Raw genomic sequence first — 25247 nt, forward strand, 5'->3', positions numbered from 1 at the left:
TATGTTACCAGATGCAACAGGGACTTGAAGACCTAGTCCAATGATATAATCATTAGAGAGATCACTGATACTGGCAGCAGCATGATGCACCATCAATTTATGAGCAGCTAGGGCCCAGCTACACATGCCACTTCTCAGCTGACACTATCTCTCTACCTCCTGCGGTGACAATGTAGTGATACATGACAACAGCTGACAGCAAAACTGCTTGGGTATTAACACGTAGACCTGGGACAGCAGGGAACTGAACAGAAATGGCACACTCTTTAATGTGGACCTGGTCTGGGTCAGGTCTTAGTTTCTGGGAAGTGAAGACCTCTAGTTGCTGCGTTGTGTTAACAACAAACCCCCTGACCGTGAAAGAATCTTGCTACTGTACAGTATAAGAAGACAAATAGGTTATTACAGCATTTTTTACCCCATTGTTAACAAGAAAGTGAGCAGATTGTTTTCTATTCTGTTCGTGAAAAAGAACAAAAGATACTAGTGTGAAACTCAAACAGTCAGAGTTATGAAGCAGAGCAGATTCAGGCCATGGCTGTTGTGCATAACTTCCCCTCCACTTCATGGCTTGAGGCCACGGATGGCACATCAAACAGCAGCTTCTCACAGAGTCCAGCCCCGGCTCCCTCAGCACTGGCTTCAACTTGGCACCACAATGAAAAGGACAGGCTTGGCAAAAAAAGGCTTCTGGTGGTGCTGGACAAATGCAATTCCCTAAGTAAGGCGCAACATGCAAGAAGGAATACAAGATGGAACATAACACACAAGCACACACTGTGGCTGCTACACACACACACACACACTCACAAACGGCTGTGTTGTTTCCTGCGACTCTGGGGGATCACCAGGAAGGAACAGTTGAAGAAAACAATGAGAGATGTCTGAATTATTTAGAAAGCAGGTTTGGAAGCAGCAGAGACACGAGTTCAGTGCCAAGCTTCTTCCTTACAAATCTAAATAAATTCTAGTTGAGAAATAAATAGAAATCCCTCAATACAGACAAGTCTAGTGCAAAGTGATGACATTGTCTTCCTCACTCAGAGACTCCTTGACATACGAAATCATACTTATGTGTAACATATATTTATGTATGTGTGTAATATATTACTACATGGAAACAAGCTTTCGTTTACCATGTGCCACTACTCCAGTCTAATTGCATTGGGAGGCTCATCCCCACAGAGAAAGATGCAGCGGAATTCATTTCATTACACATTTTACTGACATTCTTCATATCAGTGAGGGCAGGCATACTAATAAATCATTAAAATCTGATTCCTCATGCTTCCCTACAGTATGTGTAAAAGACAATATGGGGGAATTATGCTGTGATTGCAATTTGCACCGCAGGGCAAAAAGTGGAAAGGAACCATGCTTTCACCATGGGGCTAAACACAACTGACCAAGACCATACCGATGACACCTCTGCTTGTTATTCAGCCAAAACACAAACTACATCTCTTTTCATTCCCACACTCTCAGAAGATTCATAAGATTTAGCATCAGAATGAGTAAATAACATCTCTGATCTTGTGTTTCACACGTCATGAGCTTGCCCTGGCCCTGGCATGCCCCTCTTAGCCCTGTTGTGGAAAATTCTTCATCTTCTTTGCAAGTCAAGAGCTTCATTTCTTACTGACCTTGGGGTCAGGATGCCTGGAGAGAACAGTGCAGCACAAGGATCCCTTGCTCATAAAGAGGCACAGCCACCCACACATTGTTTTCCTTCTAAGTACAATATTTATCAGTAATAACAGTTCACCGTCGTTTCCATCTTCTGAGGAAACGGGCTTGGATCAATCGATGAGTGGGTTGTAGATCAGATGAGAATACTTTGTGTGAGCAGGAGTAAAATGACAGAAGAAATAAACTCTTTTCACGTCGCGAGTCGGCATTGTATCCTTTAGTGTGAAAGGGTTAATTGTGATAACAACACCAGTCAGGATCTTGGGAGAAGAAGAAGGAGAAACAGACAGTCTGAATATTCCCATCTTGTGTAAAGCTGATAAAAGCCACCAAACAGCTACCAGCACATTTAGCCAATTTATTAATCCAACTGTGCAATGTACCCCCCAACCAGTGTTTCAACTGCAATTGTGTTTTTGTGACAATGTCTCCTGAATGCACCCATTTAACCACCTGTTATGTGTGTTGAAGGATAAAGCAGGGATATTCTCACGAGCTTAGTGATAGATCAGTGAGAAACAGTGTTGTTATCTGCTGCTTCTCGGCATTGTATCAAAAACAGAGGGAGGAAAGGGAACATTTGATGAACACAGGCATTTCAGCAAGGGTGTCTGATCTCAGTTTAAGCCAGATATGATGTATTCATTAACAGTGAGGGAATAAGTCTCGGGTCTCAGGTTTTTTTCAAAATATCACTTGGCTTCAATGTGGCCATTATATTATGTTACTGTTCCATTAGTGTCACTGGTTTGAGAAGAAAAGCTTCTGATTCATCTGTGAATCATTGGAAATGATATAACAAGCAGATTGTTTCACTCAAGCTGGGCACTGTAGATGTAAAAGCATAACCTGGGTTAGTGTTTTTCAAGCTGGTCAATTGAAGGATATAAACTGGAGGTATATACATGGAAGTACTTTAACTTTAAAAGGATTTAGAGGAGCTGCAGAGCTGTGCTAAACTATAAGAGGAGTTCCCAGCAGGTGGTGAACATGTACAAACACTCCAAGGGGTGCAGTGATGTTCAACATTTGATCTTTAATCAAAACAAACTCCTTTAAAGATTAGACTGGAGACACAGATAGACGACACATCACGGAAACATCAACCACTTGCCTGTGAGGTTTTTCAGACCCAGCTGTCGTAGGCCGGAGTTTCCATCACGTCTGTAGTTGAGGAAGATTGCGAGGGAGTAGCGGTCTTCGTAGAGCTTGGTTCCTCGGATGATCCTCAAGTTCTCCAAAGGCAAGTAGTCAAATTGGTTCAGGGCCACCAACACATAGCCGGTCACTTCTCGGATGGACTGTTGACACAGTTACAGGGGGGAAAGAGTTAGGTGCAGTAAAAACACAAATTCAAAAAAGAAAATGAAAAAACAAACATTTCTTTTTCCTTCATGGTTCTAAGATGACTGTTTCTGCAACTGAGCTAGCCAGTGTCATGTTGTAGTTCATTCAATTGTGGTCCTTTTTTTCAGAGCAGAGTTTGAGGACAGTGCATAACCAAACTTCAAACACAGTTTTACAATACTGTACATCTTTAGAATGAAAAAACAACAGCAACCACCTAACAACTAAAACTGAAAGTCTTTGGTGCTGAATTCACTGTTTCTTTCACATGATTTCACTCTGATTGCACTGTTTTAAACGATTAAAAAACACTTTAAAAGAACGTGCTTTGCTGACAATAACTGGATGTTAACAAAAATAAAATAAATTGACTTTTTTTAGAGCTCTTCTTGGTCATTTTTTGTGTGTACTGTATTTTTGCTTCAGAAATTGACTATTCTAAACTCCTTATTTTTTCCTTAGAAACTACCTACTATCTGGTATGAAAAAAATCTTGTAAACAGTCAACTATCCACATTTTTTTTTACAACATTTTCAGTATTCTGTTGGCACAACAGACAGTCGTCTAATACAATTTAATCAGCAGGAAAATATTTTCAGACTTCTCAGATAAGTCTCTCCAAATAAAGGTTATTTGAGCGCAGTTCTCTACTGCATCACCACTTGTAACCACAACACTGGATACAGCCTCAGTTGGACCCACTGTGGAAGTCACAATGGTCTTTTCTCCTGTGTTTCAATGTACTTTCAATATATTAAAGCAGAAGTAAGTGATCCGGTCGTTTTCGCTAATGCTGCGTTCGAGGCAGGCTTTTGAAATCATAAATTACAGCTTCAAGTCACAACTTATGACTTTGTAGCGTTCCAGGCAACCCACTCGTGTTTTTCCGACCTGTTTTACCTGTGAAAGTCACTATAACGGCCACTCGTAACTTCTGACCCGTGAACTCGTACCAGATCGAACTGGTACGACTTCACAGGACGGAAAAACACGAGTCGACGAGTTTCCTTGAACGCACCATAACAGTCCTCGTCCCTACGTCGCCACATTCACGGCGTCCCTTGGCTGCACACACAGCCCTGCATGCCGTTCTCTCTCCTCATTGGATAAAAACTGTAGGATACGATAAATGTTTTCTCCTCGGCTCAGAGCAGAGCAGAGCAGAGCAGAGCAGAGGGACTGACAGACCCGTGTTTCGGTCCAAACACTCTATGTAAGTGATTGCTGTCGGAAGATATAACTATTTAAGACTTATATTAACACAAATATATCACTTACTTCTGCTTTAAGTTATGGTAAAAGATTTTTTTCCCCTGACCTGAATCAACTAATTGGAGACAACAAGGAGCAAAAACTAAACGCAGCATAAAACAAAACAAACAAAACAATACGTAATAAAACAAGAAAGTCAGAGGAATACATCAGATCACTGACAGCATTTATCTTCAAGGTCGCTTTCCACATATTCAGTCATTTCCAGCACACTGAGTTAGGGCATCGGAGCGAGGATAATTTGCTCCAGGGTTTGTGACCCCACTGCAGAACTTGGCACAGGGTTCTGCGCTCATGTCCGGGGCCCGGCCCGGGGTGACTGAGCCACAAGGACAGCCATTGCTTCACACTTTAAATGTCATTTAGGAGGGGATATAACGACTGTCGAGAGTTTGGCGAGGTGCCACCCAGTTGGAGCTGCTGTTGCATGAATCAAAGTGACAGCCTGTGTCCTCTTTCTCCCATCCACCATCATGGTGGCTGTCATTAGCAGACAGGTGGTCAGAGAAGTCTTTCCACGTCGACCCGCTGATGCTGATAATCAACAAGTCTGTGTGTGAAGTGCTGTTGCAGCTGATGTACTGAGCTGAAATAAGTCCTAAGGAGGGCCCTGGCAGTGTAGTCATGGCGTCTGACAGCTGTCAAAGAGCATGGCCATCAGCCACAAGTAAGTAAGCCGCAGTCACAGCTCCGTCATCATTACCCTGCTGATTACCATTAATAGAAACAGACGTGCCAGAGTCTGTGTGTATTTATGTGAGTGCTGGGGAGTTTATATCCAGTGTGGACCTGTGCATGTCTTCTTCAGTTTAGAAATGTTGTGTGGATATTAAAAAATTAAGAGAGAAGAGAAAAAGCTGAGCAAAACCTGAAGCATGTTTGCTATGATGACGTCCATTTATCAGTGGCAATCCTGAATACTTGAGCCTTCTGTAGTGCCCAATATGTTGAGCTCCTTTGATGTGTTTTCTGTTCTCTGTCTGCAGTGCCAACATAGTTGGACAATGAGGGCCCTCATATTGACTTTATTTCACAGGCCAAGAGCTGAGGATGACTCACATTCACCCTGCTGCGCATTTGAAGGTCTTTTCAACACCACTACATAATGAAATAGCTCAAAGTCTGTGGAGTCCAGTGACATTGTCCTGGGCACTGTGCCATAAACTCCACATCTACAATCCAGGTACCAGTGGTGTGTGGTGACTTTTACAGATATGCAAGCAGAAATGAAGAGGAAACCACACATCCCAACGGAACAAAAGAATATCCTTAAGAAATGCCTCTATGGTAATTTTCACAATGACACACTTTACTACAGTAAAACTTGATCAAACTTAATCTGTTGCAGAGAACGCTGCATGTTAAGTGACAGAAAGGAAAATGTATCACAAGTCAACCAAGGCAAATAGTAAGACAGTTTACACCTATTTGAGTTACATCACATTAATTTGCTTGCATACTTGCTATTAATATCTCTTAAGAAAACATTATTGAGGAAATTTTAGAGTTTTTTTGTGAGTGAGTAACTGAGGGTGGTGCACAACGGGAAGAACAATCAGCTCTTTGGATGATTGAATCCAAACATACAGTAAATTATAATTATTTTATTTTTTTCAGGGTACACACCTCAGGGTTTTTTTTTTTCATCTTCTTTTTTTCTGCCTGTTTATTACCCCACTGCCATGGTTGCCGGTTTGTTATTTTCAAGCCACCAAATCAATACTTTCCGAGTGCAGCCTTGCAGAGGGAAATAAAAGGCAGAAAGAAGATGGCAGGTACACGCGCTTTTCTCCCCACAGATTGTTTGTTCAATAATGAACTGCATGAAAAAAGGGAAACAACTTGTAGTGATTACAGGCCCTTGCTGAGCTAATGGCCAAATCTGCTCTGCGTGGTCACTTTCATTAAACACAGATCAACAAAACAAGCAACCCTCTCCCCTGCCGCACCACTGGTGCAGGCCAAGTGCACCGTATGCCCACTTCAGGGATACAGGCACCTGGATTACAGCAAGCTTTAACACATGCAGGGCCCCGAAGGAGCAAAACTGAAAAATGATATTCAAAAAGGTGCTAATGCACAAGAGTTCCCACAATGTGATGGAGTAGCAACTCAGGGTTTGGCACAGGTGCCAGTGTAATAGCATTACTGCACTTGCACTAAATTTATTCTTGAGTCATTTGCATGGCCTCCTCTATTTAGCTGCAGTGCAATTAGAGCAGTAAATTACCTGCTAAATATAACAACATGACCAGTTGTTGTCCTGGATTTCTCCCAGTAAAAATAGCTTTTTAACTATCTTGACACAGGTGTCCACGTGTGACAGAGAGCTCAACTTACTGAAATCTCTCTCCTCACTTAATCCATTTCAGGATTTGTTAATGTCAACATTGCGATATCACACAAAATTGTGCGAAATAGGCACTGTCGTTTTGAATTCAGAACGGGTGGAATGTCTTGATCGTTGATAATCACTTCAGTGACTAAGTATAAAACTGAAGAGACAGTGACTTCACTGCATCTAGACTGAACTGTGTAACAACCCCCCAACTCACCCAACTACAAACCCCAGACACACACACCCACATGCCTCAAAAGAGATCAGTGCGTCAGAGTCCCAGTAACAGTGAACAAAAGAGACAGAGAGAGACAGATTCACTAGATTAACAGGGATTTCTCCCTCCTCTCTGCTCCCTCCTCCCCAAGCCGGAGCATTTGTGAACGGAAGTGTGGCAGCGGAACAAACCCCTCACTTGAGTCACGAGACGTGCGCGGTTTTGAAATCGGGTCCTTCAATCCCCAACTTCTGAGAGGAGGAGGAGGAGAGTGAGGGAGGTTTTGGGGTAGAGGCAGAGAAGGACGGAGAGAAAAAGGATATCGGGAAGGAAGGGGAGGCAAAAGGAGGGATACACAGTAGAGTATAGGAGGAGCCCAGTCAAGTGGATCGGACTGGGTCTGTGTATATTTTAATGCATAATTAAAACCACACCTGTTCCAGTTCAGTAACAGAGACGGAGAGAAAGCAAAGGGTCTGAGGAGAGGTGAACTGTGGGGAGGGGTGTTGCGGAGCTGAAAGTGTAATGACACCATTAGCATGTTTGAAGAGACTGAACACACGTTAGCATGATTGCCTTTCATTTCCATACATATTGAGGCGTAGCGATGTGCTCTGCGGTCATTGAAGTCAGATACACAGGAGTGCACTGGGAGGGCTTAAGGTTTGCCTTGCATCACTAAGCCCTCATCCTCTATTTCCATATCGCTTCCCTAAACCCTCTGCCTGAGCTCACATTCACATCAGTAAACAGACACAGAATCCGGATGGAGTGTCTACAAGTGTAAGTGAGAAAATCCCCCCAGAGTTTTCCCAGGAGATCATCCTCAATGTAACTGACAACCTACTGGAAATATTGCTGCTAATTGTCCCATTTTGGAAAGTGAAGGCTTCATTACCGTTCTGACATTAATTTCTGACATGAAATCTTTATAAATGAGCGTTAACCCTGCATTGAGAGTATGTTGTGCATATTCCCCACAAAGTCACACCTCAATCCCTCTGGAGGGGCTCAAACCCATATGAGTCACTTCAAACACCTGCGGGTGATGCTTCCTTTGATGTGTGTGTGTGCGTGCGTGTGTATGTGAGTGTGTGCATGTGTAAAAGTATACTGTATGTATGTGCCTCACTCAAGTGTCCTTTATTGCTTGGACAACATTATCATGATGACTCATCCTTAAAGATGAAGATAAACTATCCCTTCTGGTTCTCACATTACACCTCTTATGCACCCATGAAAAAAGCTGCAAGCTGCGCGTACGTGTTTGTGTGGCTGTACAAAGTAATCCTCATGTGAGATAAGACAGGTTTTTTTGTTGTTGTTGTTGTTTTGTCTCCTTTTTTTCCTTTTGGTTGATTGTAGTAAGAACTGCAACAAAGAACAAGCGACATAAAGGATCTGAAACATCTCTGTTGGCGTTCCATGTCCTTCCTTTGTTGCTATGAGGTCAGTGCCAGCTGTTTTTCAGAGGACTCTTTTGCTCAAGGATTGCAACCAGGATTCCAATGGGGCAAATAAAAGTAAAAATGCCTTTATGTAAGGACAAGTTAGGCTGTTCTATTCAATCAAAATAAGCACAAAGTAACATGAGTGTTTGATGAATACATGGAAGAAAAGGCGATAGAACAGAAACTATCTGACATGTTACAAATGAATGTGTTTTTTTCCAGCTTCCGCATGTTAATGAGATTGGCAAGAATGGGTGACTTTGCTAAGTTGCTGTTCAGCAAGTGTGCACGCCGAGGCAATGTGTCTTGCTCAGTTGACGTTTGAGTGTCATTGGTTGCGACAGTATGACAGTCTACTTGTCAAGCATGATGACAAGACAGCCCTGTAAGGTGCATGCATCATTGACAGAAAACACCATGACGGTCAAATACACAATAAAAAAAAGCCGAAAACAGAGATAATCACGGGGGGCAGATAGAGGTGGACCAAAAAAAAAGAAGAAAAAAAAGAAAAACCAAATGTGTGAGAGTGAGGTTACCCATTTTAATGCAGATAACAGAGTTCTGCCTTTCTTGAATTACAATGACACCATATGTTTTCATTTGGCCATGGTCTAATTTCAAAAGTGTTGGTTCACAAGGAAATCATACAACCCCTGTCAACACAGACATTACAGCCCAGGTGTTTTATCCAACAACAAATTCTGAGGGATATATTTTGAAATTATATGAATTTCTTCAAAATCATCATCGTGTTCCATCCTCATAGACCTTCCTTGCTGAATCCTTGCCACAGGAAGAGACAACTGCTGCACTAACTAATGAAGATAAATATTCCCATTCATATACCCCTTAAACATCTGGCTCTCTCTCTCTCTTTTTTTTTTTTTTTTTTTAAAGCTGCTTCCTCATCAACTTTGTCACCATTGTTGGCACAGCTTAAAACAGCGGGGAAGCGATTGCAAGTTTGACCAATGAAAACGTGATCTGAAATCAGTGGTGCAGTATTTCTCTGTCATGTCAAGGGCACATTATAAAGGGAGTATTATGGGCCTATGAAGACATACACACAACATGCCTGTTACACACAAGCAGAACATGCTGAGATTGCACTCCAGATGTTTTGAAAGTCAACTTTAACATTGCAATATAGCCTCGGGGCATTCTTTGTGCCATGTCGTGTGTTGCAAAATTTTGCCATTAGTGCTGCTGACCAATAAATCATAATTTAATGATCATCACGACATGAACATGCAAAAGAGGGGTGTCATTTGGCTTGGTGGGTAGAGCGAGCGCCCCGTGTGCAGAGGCTGTAGTCCTCGCTGCAGCTGGCCCCGTGTTGAGTCCCAACTCATGCTGCATGCCGTTCCCCCTCTCTCTGCCTCCCCATTTCCTGTCTCTCTCTACTACACTATCAATTAAAGGCAAAAAGCCCCAAAAATATACTTAAAAAACAAACAAAAACATGCAAAAGAATTACTGAAATTATAGAATAAGAAAAAAAGAAAGTTTAGACACACATCATGCACTCACAATCAATTTTCAAGGCACAGCATTGGAGCCAAATGAACCAGAATAAAGTTTGTTTTATAAGAGCACACATGAGTGTGACATAAAAGTGAAATGTTGTGAATAAGATAGAAAAAAAACTTTCTGTGTGTTGACTGCAGCTTCATTTGCCACAAACCTCTGCAGCTATATATGCAAACCTCATTATATGATTATTCACCACAAGTCATATGGTCTTTACAATAGTGAGCAGTGTTATCGTACATCACAAATCTACCTTGTACCATGTAGGCCCAACTGCCATATGTCATGGATGCCTGTTGGACATAAATGAGTCTCTGCAGAGAAGTGTTCTTTTCTACCAACTGGGAAATCTGCCACGTTTCCCATTCATCACCTAGACTAGATTTGTCCCAGCACAGTTTCAAAAATAAGCCACTCACTGGTCAAGCACAATATGTAATCAACATGCCACAAATAGACAGACTCTGTGTGAAGCACTGCACAATGATGATAACAATTTCCCTTCGTTAAATACGCCTGGCTCTGAAAGGTAAAAGGAAATTGCAACAACTCATTACAGGTCTAGAGGTTATGAATGAATGGATAACGTCTACATAACTAGTACAAGTGGATAGAGACACATTCCAAATGCACTTGCACCATGCATTTTGTTTCAATAGAACCCAAAGAGAGGTACGTACATGCAAAAACATAACAGAACACAAACAATGGTACAACAATTTTAATTTAAAATTTTCATGAGCACTGATCTAAGACACATACAGTCTATGTATATGGAGAATGGGCGGATACCAGAGAATCTGTGGGTGGGTGCGCAGTACTGGTCACAGATCGAAAAAGAATGATTTTTTGCCAACATTTCCTGTCTGATTCCTTGCAGCTTGTCTAACTCCTCTCCCTTGCTCACAGCCCAGACAATGAGGCATGGCACAGCTCCTATTGATTTACGAACACAGTAATTAAGAAAATACATGTGTATTGTCTTTTTTCTCTCTCTCTTTTTTGCTCTCTGTTCCATTGTTTTTATTTTCTCTCTTTCTGCTCAACACAGTGAATGCCTACCCCTCCCTGTTTGTTGTGTAGCCACAAACTGCTAAGAAAAGAACATGAACCAAATTAGCAAGGCATTTATTCATGTGGCAGGGGCTCTTATGCTTAAAATAAATACTCCAATAAACATGCTGTTTTTCATCAAAGTATGAGTAAGAGTTCTTATATTTGAATACATTCTGATAATAAGTATTTATAATAATCACACTTTAGTTGGGTACTGCAGCACCTATTGTTGCATTGCTCTGGGATATTGGTGTTTGTTGATGCTTAAAGTTAAATAGCTTAATAATAGATAGCACAAAGTTGGTCAGCTTAACTTTTCTTTTCATCTCACACAAAATAATGTTATTCTGGATCAAGCAGAGTTGTGGATTTTTTCCATGTCAGAAAATTGCCACTCCACTTCAAGTCCCCATCACTGTTTTGCTGCCATCGTCAGTTTCTTTGATCAAGGATCAAGAGCTTACTTTTTGGGTCAACTTGTGAAATTGCGCCAGAACTGGTGGTGTAATGTTTAAAATGTATAATAACAGTTTTGTGTCCAACTGCCTCCACATGACCAACACTTTTCTGAGCCAAGTGACACTTGTTAACAGCCAACTAGAGGGTGTGAGTAGCACATGGCAGCCTACAGAGACCAGCATCATCAGTTTTGTTATTGTCTCACACCATAATGGAGAAACCTTTTCATTTTATTCCATAAATGTGCATTTCAAGTGCACCGTTAAGATGATGACACCTCTATATTCCTTGAAAGTGGCAGGCTTTGAACCTCTGTGTCTAGCGTGCAACATTCTGTTGCTGCTAGCATTTGTCAGGTGCCTATGCAACGTATAGCCTACCATTTTTGTGCACAGCAGTGAACACTGTACAAGACTCATACCTGATGATCTGACGCTGCAGCCCTATTTCCAGACATACTTACTATGCCATTTCCATCCCGCAAACGAGCTTCTGAGCAGCTCATCAGATAGCGGATTTATAGAGTTAAATTATCAACTCTTCTGAAATTTAAAACACCACCAACATCCACTAGCCAACAATAGTAAATCAACACAACTAGGTCTACACAGTATCAATCAAAGGACAGAATTCATCATCACTGGCACAGCAGCCACATGTCATGACATAATTATATTACAGAAGCTATGCATTCTACTGTATAATTAGTTATTCTAGGTTGTATTTGCAATCAAAAGTCTCAGGATACAGCCATGCAAGTGCAATCCAGAAATCAGAGTGAAAAAGTGCGATCCTTGAAGTTTGGTCCTGAAATTGATGAAGGGTGCTTGAGCAAGTTGTCACAAATGACAGGGAGCTTTACATTAAAAACAGTGAACATTGTATCTTCCATCATGTCCACTAGAGAATAGGTAGTAGCTCCACTTTACGTCTGATGTGGAAAAGTCTGAGATCCATCAGTCATTGACACTGCTGCACAGAGATTGCTCCAGAAAGTGGCACTGTAGTCTTCTGTTGCTTTTCTTAATCGGATTCCTCCCTTGAAATTTAAGAATGACTTTGCTCTCCTTGTGAGACATATTTCATATATATGAAAAATGTTTCACAGATATTCAAGATAATGATTTGAGTTTAAACTACGCTGAGTAAAACTACTTTTTTAAAACAAAACACACAGTGCTGTCCTTCATGTGCGAGATAGATCAAGTGTTTCTTTTTTTCCCCAAATTTATTCTATTATCCCTGAATGCTCCTTGCCTTTCAAGGGCTTGGGTGCAGGGGAATGGAAACCCCAAACACACACACACACACACTCTCTCACACACAGAGTTCCTCTCCGTCTCTCTCATCATGGCAGCTCTTTCCCATTTCACCTCCCTGACAGTTCCTGAATTGAGCTCGGAAGCCCTCTGTCATTAAGACTGACTTTCACCTTTGGCAGGAAAATGAATAGTGTGGTGTTCAACTTATGCTATGAGAACCATTAATAGAGTGAGGAAAGAGAGCCATATTCTTCGCATTACAGCCTTCTTTCAATACCATTTTATTTAATGTATACTTTATTAATCCCTGTAATGTAGCTATAGTCCCTGGACTCTATGGAGCAAAAGCACAGCAGCACCTGATGAGTATCTGTGTAACTGCTGTTGGATAAACCTAGGGTTGGAGGAAATGCAAATGCAGAGTAATTCTGATCTTGCACATTGTGTGAAGTGCAAAAGAAAAAGAAAAAAAAACCCAATGATGGTCATTCATTTTTGAATTGGCAAACTGCTTTTGATGCTATGTAAAAGTTACCCATTACAGTTCTGTCAGATAATGGATTCACTGGTCACCTTCAAAAAGGTTCCTTCATTAGCTTCCGTTAGCTTCACACTCCTCTCTAGTTGGACATTAGCAAGAAACCAATGCTGTGTCGCTCACAAGCTATTTTGCAAGGTAATTCCAAGTAGCAGGCAGCATCAATTTCATCCTCCATTTGCTTTCTGCATTGTACCTTGAGAAGAGAGATAAAGACAGATAGAGAAGGAGAACAGTGGAGTGACACCTCTTCCCATGAGGGGAAACTGCGACTCCATCAGAGCACGGGTAATGAGTGGACTCCTGTGGGGAATTCTCCAAATGGACTAATTTGTAATTGATTCAGTGCATTAATTACCGGCCTGGTTACGCCTGTGTCATGGTTAATATTGTGCCGATCTGACGAGGCTGGGAGGCCTTTCTGCATTGGGACTGTTCGGGTGAGGCAGCTATTATTCAATTAAGCCGTACATATCGGCGGCAAGGCAAGTCTTAATCCAAGAATAATCACTTCCCCACGCTCCCCTACTATAAGCTGATGTGTGAGAGGAGGGTATTTGGGTGGGAGGCAGTCCTAGATCCATGCAGCCCATGGTTAGCTCCTTAATCAGGCCTTCAAACCAAGTCCCATTGGTCCTTTTAAGTTTTCTACCAGTAGAAGAAAATCCTGCTCTCTAATGAACGTTTTCACTGATTCTGTGACACAGTTGTACATTGTGTTGGTGAGATGTCTTCATTTCAGTTTTGCTGTGTGACTCTCCCAAACTCTACACTAATAATCATCTCAGTTTGAAAGAGGTGAGATGCCTTAATTGTGTGGATGTTTACACATTAAAATTATATTAATATAATACCATATTTGTCAAACCTGCACAGGACCATTTATTTTTATTGTAAACATCCTGTATAATGTGGCTCTTGTCTGTCATGACTATTTAGTATTTTCTATCAGCATCACTGACCTTTGAACACACACGGCTGTTTACTTACACTGACAGCAGTGTTGCCAATTTTCATGCAGCTTCTGTAAACTATGCAAGTAGAAGCACTGTGTATATTACTTTCTCACAATCAACATCTTGCATGACATCAATTTAACACAACATACAACACCGTGTTGGATATTGGATTGTAACTCTTCATTTAGTGCGTTATATGCATATGAAGTCAGTTGACCTTCAATGCTGGATCGGTGATGTTATCACACTAATGCTCTCTGACTTTGAGTGCTATCCTAAGATTATTGGATATGAAAGTTGAAGGCACAAGGCCTCATGAGTAAACTTCTCTTCAGTGCTGAAGCACGAATACCTTAATTGCAGAGACACTCAAGTGTGATTGCTTCGGTATGGATTTCCCTCTTCGGAGATACCTACAGTACTACAGCTTAACCCTTCCACAAATGTGTGTTATACTGACAATAAGACTACATAATAAAGTTTAATAAATTTAACTATAAAATTGATTGTTTTTATTTAAAAAGTTTATTCCTTGTGGACAACAACATGATCATTATTATTAAAAAAGCTACAGGTCTCCTCATGTTCACCACACACTGTAAAAATGAATCTCATATTTCAAGGAACTACGGTAAATTCTGTCCATGTGACTAATCAAAACAGACCATGTGCTCCAGTTTTACTTACAAAACAAGTGGGGACCATACACTGTACTCTTTTATCCTTTATCAACTTTTAGTTCAACAACAGTCTGTTTTCAGCCCTGAGCAAGTAGAGAAGATAAAATAGAGGCCTCTCTCTCCCTCACAGTTGATTATATTTCTGCTTTGATCTACGGCGGCCATCCCCTAACCATTCTCTAAGAGTTTGGACCTAGCACAACACAACAAAAACAACACCCACGGCCCTGGGAGTCACCATACAGTACTCCAGTCAGCCCTTCACTGCTTATTTCAGAGTGGCAATCTAAAGAGCACCCACAGGAGCTGTAAATCATCTAGTCTCCTCTCTGTGGGCCACATTTGCTTTCTATTTGGACAGGGCATTTCAATGCAGAAAGACAGAAAACAGGCATTCTCAAACTGAAGTCCAGGCATCTTCAGGAATCCTTCAGGGCATTCCAGCAGGTGCCCAGAAATGATCCCTGACAGTGCTGGTTGGTTTCACTCTCAACATAGTACAGTTCAGACAGTTCAGTAGCCTCGGGCGAGTTGCAATCTTTTTTCTTAGAAGTTTACAGCAGAAAAACAGTGCAATATTGCTTCTCGGCTAAATCTAAACAGGAAACATTTAATAATAAACCTGTAAAATGAAAACAAATAGGAAAGCAAAAAAAAAAAGGCCTGAAATATGATTTGATCTGATTTTTTTAGCAAATGACCAGGAGTCATTTGCTAAAATAATCAACTCTTGCTCCTCTGGCCGGATTTAAGAGACACACAAATCACGCCCTCGGAGCACTATACTGGTCTTAGTCAAATTATAAGTCTAGTCAGACACTTTGGCGCAGGGGGGATGTCACACAGCGGCCTGGTTACTTGAGCCCTCCACTACCCCAGTGAGACTGTTAAATGTTGCTGTGGGGGAGCCTTGGCCATGCTTAATGGCCCTAACAGCATTATTAGCTAATAAAGGTTGATGGGCCTCGTGGCTCTATAAATTTAGGGGGACAGGAGACGAAGAAGCAGCGGCCGTGTTAAGGTGAGCTGTCACTATGGGACTGTATCACTCTTGTTTTGCACCAAGTCACAAGCATGATGAGTTGGTGGCTTTGTTTTCTATGTATTGAAGTATAAGTAATTCACTTAACTTGGTTTCAGTCATCTATTCACTTAGTTACCATCTTTGAAAAAAGGACCACTGTCTCAGCAGTTCTACTTGGTTGGGATCATTTGCAAAAGCTGCTGTGGTTTCTGTCTGGGATGTTGGTGGTTTCCTTGGCACATAGAGTAACTTGCATTACAGATAAATACCCTGCAGATTCAGTAAGTTTGCTTATACTGTAGGTGTATCACAAAACCTGAGAATATTACAGGTTGCTGCAACAGGAGTACTGTACCATCCCTCTGCTTTCAAATGTTCTCAATAGTGCAACACAAGACCTCTTCTAGATGATGCACACTCCTTGCAACTGGAAGATAGCTCACTCACACAGACTTGCTCATCCTTAGCAGCCTGCTTGTTATACCGTATGTGAGAAATACATCATCATGTACTCAAGCCCAAAGCATTGCCTATAAAGAAAAAAAAATGACCTGTTTGATAAACTCTGCACATGTTGCCACTTTGAACCTTGGATTACTGAAGTGATCAGTGATATCTATAGTTTAAGAAAAAGCCCCTTTGAGGAACAAAAAAACAACATTTACCATCTGGAGGTCCACTCCAGACAACAGAACCTGATCATTTGGACACAATCTATATGGATGAAGATGGAAAATGGGGGGAGAATGAATGTGCAAGACAGGTCAGGCAGCAAAAGCTGCTTCTAAAATACCCCCTTCACTGTATATCTTGTCTGAGTTAAGTGATGGCCCAATAAAACAAGTATTAGAGTGGAAAAGAAATAGGTGACGTGGCCTCCTATTCTGACCACAGAGGAAATCTCTGAAATTGAAGATAAAGGTCTTGCTCTCTCCACTGGGAACCAAGGAATCAGTTTTCTGACCCACTTGGCTGTCCTCTCTCTCTTTCATACACACAGACACACACATACACACGCATACACATACAGAAAAAGAGTGGCTGTATCCAGCCCATGGAGTTTTACTTGGCAGTCAGACCTATCAGCATTTCTAAGAATTAAACAAACCCAGATAACAATCATGTTTAATTAAGAAGTTGCAGTGTTATGGTGGAATTAGAGCAGAGCATTATGAACTTAAGTGAGTCTCAGTCACTTCAGTGCAGCTCTCAGATCACATTCAGTAATGAAACAGAAGTGACATATTGACATTTGCACAATTAAAACTCAACTGCAATGTATTGTATTACACATATTTAAAAAAAAAAAAATGAATGTATTCTTATTATGTGCTTTTCAGGTTGTCTGTGACACTTGGCTGAGAGCTCGGGGGAAGTATCTCCCTACCTCAACATTTTCCATATAGCCTATTTGCAAAAGAATTTGGGAAGAAAGGTTAATTAACCCAAATATATTAGATAACAAGTGATAATAATCAGGTTAAAGGAAAAAAAGGGCAAAAATTTTAAATTACAGTCACAAGTATTAACGAGAAAACGAAGGTTCTATTAAACACAATTTTAAACACAATAGAATTGTCTGACTATCTGCAGAACTTTGACCTGCTCTCTTTTTCATTTTAGAGGGAAGTCAAGTCAGTTTAAAGGCAGAAAAAAGAAATCCAGTGGTTTTAGTGTGATGTTTTTTTTTTTGTCCCATCGAGACAGAGACTCCTCCAACATGGTACACGGCTGCGTGTATATGCGTGCATGCATTGTTGTGAGTGTGTGTGGGTGTTAGGAAGTTTATTTTTGAATAGATGGGACATTGGGGAGCAAGTCGGGAGCTGGCGCCCAAGCAAAACATGCTAAATATTTGAACTGTTTTAATGGACATCTCCTGTATTTACAGTAGTTCATGATGGAGCCGTTACAAGCTAGAAAACCGGAGCTGTGGAACCTCTGTGGTTTGATGTGTTCTCCTGGAAATGTGAGGTTTTTACATTAATCTCCAGTTATGTACCAAGTTTCACTTCTGCTCTTTTACAGAGTGTGGAGGTGGTTAGTGTCAGACTCAGGAGTACTTCAGAAGAGCCAAGGCCTGTCATGTCTAGAGCTTGATCAGACCTTGGAGTTCAAATATGGTCCTTCAAACCATGTTTACAGTTTCGCTTCCTCATTTTCAACTCAGTCAGCTGAGTAAAGGCTTTCGCCAATTATCACTGAGGTTATTGTCAAGTGTTTTTCTTATTTTTCTTTTCTTTTGTACTCTTATATTTAACTTTAAAACATTCTTTGTCTTTCCTCCGTCCCGCTGTCATCATGTTCCAGATCAATACAAGAACCAGGTTGCATGTGTTCACACATACATCACATCTATCCATCCAGCCAGATCTCCCACTTTTGCTCCATCTTTTTATCACAACAACTTCAGTGTCAGGCCTCTGGCAAAAACTACCCCTGCAAACTGATGATGTGTGCAGGGGGGTCTAATCACTACAGACTTTTGCTACTGTGCACACCAGTTACCCAACAAAATAATTGTGTTAGCTATCTCTTGGCTTTGGATGTAATTTTTGGTTGCTTCTGTTGGTAATAACCCAGCCAGCCATGCAGACAAACATGTCAGCCCTTAGACGCCTGCTTACACATTTTTGGTTTTAGACAGAAGCGTGACTGGATTCAGTTGCTAAAGTCTAACTGAGCAAATGAAAATGAGAATTTGTCATCACATTTTTTTAATATCCATATTAGATGGAATCAGAACCAACCAATATATACTATATATGGAAATTTCACCAACTTGGCAAATTATATTCCTAAACATCTTCCCAATATTTACAACAATTTTCCTGTTCCATTTTTCCTCTATTTCTCTCCATCTCTCGCTCTCTTTTTATTACCCACCTATTATTTTGTTCTCTCTCTCTCTCTCCTTTTTTTGGAACTTGCTCTTACACTGTACTGTAGATGTCAATGAAAGAGCCATAAATGTCAGACCAATTTTTGCTTCCCAGATAGTTGTGCACAGAGTTAGACAAAAGCCTATGTAATTACAGTAGTAGTCACTGGTCCATTAGTGATAAAGAAGTGATGGTTCGCATGGGTGGAGCTGGCACTGTTAGCTCCCGACAATGCATTCATTACATGGTAAAAGCTGCAATTATTCTAAAAGAGACCCTCTTTCTTATTCTCTGTCTATTGCACAGTTTCTTTATGTTTCTTTTCTTCCCCATACACCCTGCCGCTTCTCCTTCCTGTCTCCTTTGCAGTGCCCTTATCTACACTATGACACCATAAGGCAATGGGATATTATCAGCATAAAGCAGTGTCATCAACTCAATGAGCAATTAAGCTATTCTCTCATCTTTATGGAGGAAGTTTGAAACTCTGAATATAAAAAAGAGGGAGAGAAAGAGAGAGAGAGCGAGAGACAGAGAGAGAGAGAGAGAAAAAATATTTTCCTCCCTCTGATAGGGGACTTTTTGGTTTCTTTTGTGGTTGGTCCTCAGATAATACTTAAGTACTTTTGGAGGACAGATAGGAGCAACAATGGCGTCTCCTGTGGCATGGGTCTAGGAGACGCTGGGCTTATGTGTCTGTTTCAATCACAGTAATGACGCATAATTTTACCAGCTATCCAACCCAAAACAAGTCATGGCCACACTGATCAAAAAGGAGGTAATGTCTACATGGCTTAGGGTTACAATTACGGGGCAATGATTAAATAATCCAGATTGAAATTAAACTGCATTGTGTTTTTACCTTTCTATCTTTTGTTATTATCTTAAATGACCATAGTGTTGTGACTAGTTGGCATAAGTTATGTTAATATATGTTTTGTCGACAAAGGCTTGAATAAGTTTGGATGTCAACAAAAGATTTGTTAGCAAGCAGAGCAAATGGTTTGTTTGGTTGTTTGGCTGGTTAGATTAGATTCTGGAAAAAATATGGTAGTTGTAGAAAAACCTGGGGTTACACAGCACACTGCATCTCTGTTTTAATTCAATGATAACACTAAATCACAGTCAAGTGCAGGGAAGAGCTGAACAAAGTATACTGGAAAGACAAGAAAAAAAAACTAATATAGAAATGTAATAAACAGTAAATAAATGGTGTTGTGCAATGAGTGTTCCTGCATAGCTGGAAAGTGGTCTATGTTGAAAAGTATGTAGTTTACATAGGAATGTGCTGACAAAGAAGGTAATGTGCGACACGAGGGTGAAATTGTCTCAAACAGGAATGAATAGACTTTGCAATGTGAGTAAACTGACTCACTGACTGCCTTTCTCAGTGTCATTTGTTGAGAAGCAGCCTTAAGAAGCTGATGACTGGATGTGACGAATCAGAGACAGAGAATGTTCCTGAAAGTCAATATTAAAAAAACGTAGAGTCAGACTCATACTTGACTCACTCATTCCCAGAACTTAAAAGTAGAGTCTACTGGTTTGTTCGTTGCAGACTGTAAACACAACATACAAACTGGGCCCCTCTTCTCTGGCTCTGTTGCACACGCCCCCTGCCCCTGACAGCAGCTGTGGAGTGACCCATGTTCAACTGCTGTTCACATGGAAAACCTTATAGTTCGGCCTTGAAAGTTCTTGTTTAAATATTTGCTACAACCACCAAGATAATGACTGGACGAATCATACAGACTCTTCCTTTACCATGCCTTTATTTTTAAATGCCTCACAGGCTGAAACAAATTTACTGAAATGCAGCAGCACTCCCCATGAGAGCATGATTTCAGGAACAATTAAAAATGGAAATGGGTTTTGAACTTTCATAAGTCAGGATGGTGGATTTTCTTTTATCAGTCTTTCCAAAAAGCTCAAACATGTTCCTGAGGTTTTTTGTCTATACTTGATTCTTCTTCTGTGACAGGCAAATATAGAGGAATTTATACATCTCTACGTTTTACCAGATGTTGTTAATATGCTTTACAGAGCTGGAGGATTATATGATATCACTGGCTTATTAAAAAACATCCTGTATTGTCCAGATCATTGTGCGTAGTGCAAGGGCACTACGGGTTCAGTGTGATTTGTGTGGGTGGGTGACAGCCAGACAGAGCCTGAAACAGCCAATAGCCATGGAGCGAAAGTGATACTCTGCTTGTCTTCAACACTCTGTTTTCATCCCTTCCAAGGTAATTTGGCTTGCATGGGTCAGCGCCCCTGACCGTAACACCCTCCGAGGCCACCAAGTATCCCTCACCCCCCTCCCTACTCTGATATACTCGGACTATTTATTCCCAAAACCCACTGGTGAAATTGGCTGAGGGCTAATCAACATTTACTGTAGCTCCTCCGAGTGTGTTATTACACAGCAATTGATGGATGGTACAATTATACCCTGTGTCACTTAGCTAAATGGCTATGTAATCCTAATGAGTTTTTATTCAAACACTGACTAGTTAGCGCAAGGAGAGATCGTGTTGGTTGCGGTGATGGTGGTGGTGAGGATGTGGGGGTGGTGGGGTAAAATGTGAGGGTGGAAATGCAATGGGAAGCCACAATAATGTCCATGTATATAAAGAAAAAAAAGAGGAAAGAGAGAGAGAAGGGGATTATAAGTAACATGATGAATGTGTGTGTTGCTGCTAATGAAAACCAACAGCAGTGCAGTGTGTGGTTGAGATGCAGAGCACTTTTCGGTAAAGCAGGGAGCATGTGGTATTGGATATCACAGACATGACATGATGTCCATACAGGATGATGTTTATAACGTTATATTTACATCATGAGTTCTCTTCTGCAGTGAGTAACTTATAAAAACTGACATAATATAAAAAAAGCTCCTATCACTCAATATGATGCAGGGTTTTGCAGAAACATCTAATATTGGATGGATTATATTAGATTTGATCCTGGCTTTAAATCACATTAGAAATACTGCAATTCATGTCTAAAGGGTTGTTTTTGATTGGACCTTTATAATAATAAAATTACAAACTCAAATAGGGCCTTCTGTGCACTTAATTATATATCCAGCTTCACTTTTTTCCCTCTCATCATCAAACAATTCAGCAAAAGAAAGCTCAACATAATATGGACCAGGTAGATATCACCAGAAATCAATTTCATCAGTTTGCTATTTTGAGAGAACACCATTCTCATTTGTTTGGATGATGATCATCGAGCTTTTTAGGTAATTTCCAATGGCAGAAGGAAAATGTGGTGTTTAGATGCTTCCTGCTGCAGACAGACAATTAAATTAGTCTGAAAAACAGGCCAGTTTATGTATGTATTGATTCTAATGCTATTATTCAATAATATTTGCCAATTGTAGTATATTCATATCTTTCATGAAACAAACATAAGCATAGGGAAAACAAAGGGATGGTGGGGAGTTCCCTGATTTCTATCTCTGAATCAGTTGTTGTTGAGGTATGGTGAGGTAAAATTAAACCAAACATCAATGAAATTTAAACTGCAGGAAGGTAATAACAATTCAGACGAGACAGACTAAATTCATAAGGTCTAGTATTACCATGCACGGTCTCACCAGCACAGGCTGAATGCATATAAAGTATGTGTTAGGGGTTGGGGGCCTAAATAAAGCCAGAGAGGATTAAATGTGCTGGTGGCTGTTTTTCAGTAAGCGCTGTTATCAATAACGTTTTGTTAATGAGGAGGATGGAGTCTGCTTCCAGCAGAGCTATTGTACTCTGGCCAACTAAGCCTTAACTCCAGCCATTCTTGAAAGGAGGTCCCTCATCTTGGTTGCATGGGGTGGAAATTGATTTCGATCCTCCTGAGAAGTTGGTCTATATTATTCACCTTTTTTTTGGCAGGCTGCAGAGGGAGGCAGATATGAGGTTTGAAAGGTATCACAGAAGCAGGGTGGGCTATTGTCACACCACGGTTCAGCTTCTCCTCCCCACCGCCTCTCTATTCAGTCTGGCACTGCTCTTTTACGATAAGTACTACCACCCCTACCTCTGCTGTGCACGTGCGTGTGTGCAGGTGCATGCACACAATGTTGTAAGTCTGTCTCATGCATCTTTGACACTGTCTATGCAAAGACTACGTGGTTTTCTTTTACATTTTACTTCAATGCAGTTACATACTGTAGGCATGACTAGTTTTCACAGCTGTTTAAGACCCCTCCTGTCTGCCCACCAAGTGACTTGAAGCTACTACTGCTGATCAGAATTCGTCAAGTAGAATTGTTGAACTACAAACATCTGAATGGACTCATGTTTATTTTCTGTGACAGTCTTTGTGTCAACATTATGCATCTGAAAATCCAAATTTTCTGAAATCTGCCAAAATCAGAAAATCTGATTTTGGAATCAGATACAACACCATCATATTCTTTGGACATTTCATTAATAAAGAATGTCTCGCTAGGCTACTATTTGTAGTAGCCTACTCTATGAACGACAGAGACAGGGCTACTGTAACTCCAACACTTTACTGAAGATACTATTTACACACATACAGAAGTAATGAGTAGCTCTGAAGCATAAATGAAATTAGAAATACAGGATTTTCTCTTGTCAGACTTTTTTTGTTGTTGTTAATTGGAATTAACTAAAACCTGAGCTTGATTGCTTTCCAATGAAAACTCTTATTTATAAAATCCTGTTTTTCAACAGGATAATTATCTTGTTAAGATCAATGTTCTCATTTATTTTTTCTAATGCCTATGCCTAATGCTTCCACACTGTACATACAGGAAATGTAAGTATTAGCAAATGGATGATTGTTTGCAGTATGCAGCACACATGATTTACAGAGATATGTGAGATTTATCTTCAAGCATGTTACTGAATACGCATGCCTATAATCCAGGGCTCTACGTAAATAACATTCATATGACATTTTCAGGCAACTGTGTTACATCTGCTATATGTAGAGAACTCAAACAAATTCATTTATGGGGAATGTTTATGGTCTGAATCAGCCTGGCGTCTCTACAAACTAATAAATGTTGGACAAAAATAGGGTGCATTGATTGCAAGGATATGGTCTGTTACACACAAGACACACAACATTTAACAGGATAAGGCTAAAAGACAAAGGCCACCCTGGGGGGTGCTAGAGCGTTTTGGTGGAGGTGCAGAGGGAGAGAGAAAAGTCAAATAAACTGCATAAATATGGTGAATATAAGTTAAAAAAAAAAAAATCTCTCAGAGTCATAAACACACAGCCAACTTTAAGATTCAGTGTGATATATCTCCGGTGTCCACCTTAAACAAACAACTGAAATTTTGCTAGGAAATTATGGGGGAAAAAAGAATTTGGGAAAACATCAGGTTCAAGCTACATGGTGAAGAGGAACATCTATTAAACATCTTTGAAAGGTGACATTTTTTCCAGAATTGAACAAGAAGACAAAACTCTCAGTATGAAATATATAACCTGGTCTTAAAGGGATACTTCTCCCAAAATCAGTAATTCACCAATTTTCTACTCACCATCATGCCAAGGAAGGGTTCGGAGAACTTTCAGAGTCATCAAAATGCTTTTGGAGTTCCGGGGGGGTCCGGCTGGCAACGGATTTTCATATAATGGCAGTGGAGAGAGCTCACTTTTGAATCATCCAAAACACACACTATGAAACATCAAAATGCCTCCATATTGCTCGTCCGTACTGGCCCAAGTGTCCTGAAAGTTGTTTGTAAAAAAATAATTTTAACTCTGTTTTTGATGTTTGTGCGCATGTGCAAGATTTGCTGCGAGATGCTTGTTCGTCATTGTAAACCATTGGATGTACTATGATGTAAACATGGAAGAACATCTCGCAGCAAATTTCACGCATCTTGTGCAGTCACTGGGAGCTACTGCTACAACAAGAGATCAAGTAAATTTTTTCCGAACAACTTTTTCATGTCGCCGCTGCAGGACACTTGGGTCAGTACGGACGAGCAGTATGGAGCTATTTGGATGTTTCATGGTGTGTGTTTTGGATGATTTAAAAGTCAGCCCTCTCCGCCACCATTATATGAGAATCCGTTGCCAGACGGACCCCCCCGGAACGTTTTGATAAAAATTCTCAGAACACTTCCTTGGCATGATGGTGAGTAGAAAATTGGTGAATTATTGATTTTGAAATATCCCTTTAACTGTCTCTCCAAATAGGATTTAAATTACTGGAGGTCTGGTGCAACTCACACTACAGTCTTCCAACACTAGAGTTTATTAACTGTCTATGCCATTCCTGTTCATATATACAGTATAACATTTATGCAACACCTACTGTATGCACAGAAGAAAAATGAATTTACAAAATAAAAAATTGTAGACTAAGAAAACAAAAACAGACTGTCTGGCACTGAATTAATAAAAGTTAGATTTTTACATTTAAACACACTAAGGGCAGTGCAGAAGCAATTTTCTCCCAACCTCTGTGATCCGGTAAAGATTTTCCTTTTTTTTTTTACATTATCATTATAAAACAAATCAGCACAGCTGTGAGCTTTGTGAGTGTTTTT

General features: G+C 40.5%; 1 protein-coding gene across 2 annotated transcripts in view; it reads right to left on the reverse strand.

The window, feature by feature from the left end:
* erbb4b (erb-b2 receptor tyrosine kinase 4b) overlaps positions 1-25247 on the reverse strand; it is a gene marked incomplete at its 3' end in the record, with an annotated part of 352419 nt that overhangs the window by 120763 nt on the left and 206409 nt on the right. For both annotated transcript variants that reach the window (XM_083996270.1, XM_083996269.1), the window contains exon 3: positions 2804-2990. In XM_083996270.1, coding sequence (XP_083852396.1) covers positions 2804-2990 — 187 coding nt within the window. The remainder of the gene's footprint in view (positions 1-2803; positions 2991-25247) is intronic.

The sequence above is a fragment of the Trachurus trachurus genome, assembly GCF_905171665.1.
Source record: "Trachurus trachurus genome assembly, chromosome: 21".
NCBI classification, from domain to species: domain Eukaryota; kingdom Metazoa; phylum Chordata; class Actinopteri; order Carangiformes; family Carangidae; genus Trachurus; species Trachurus trachurus.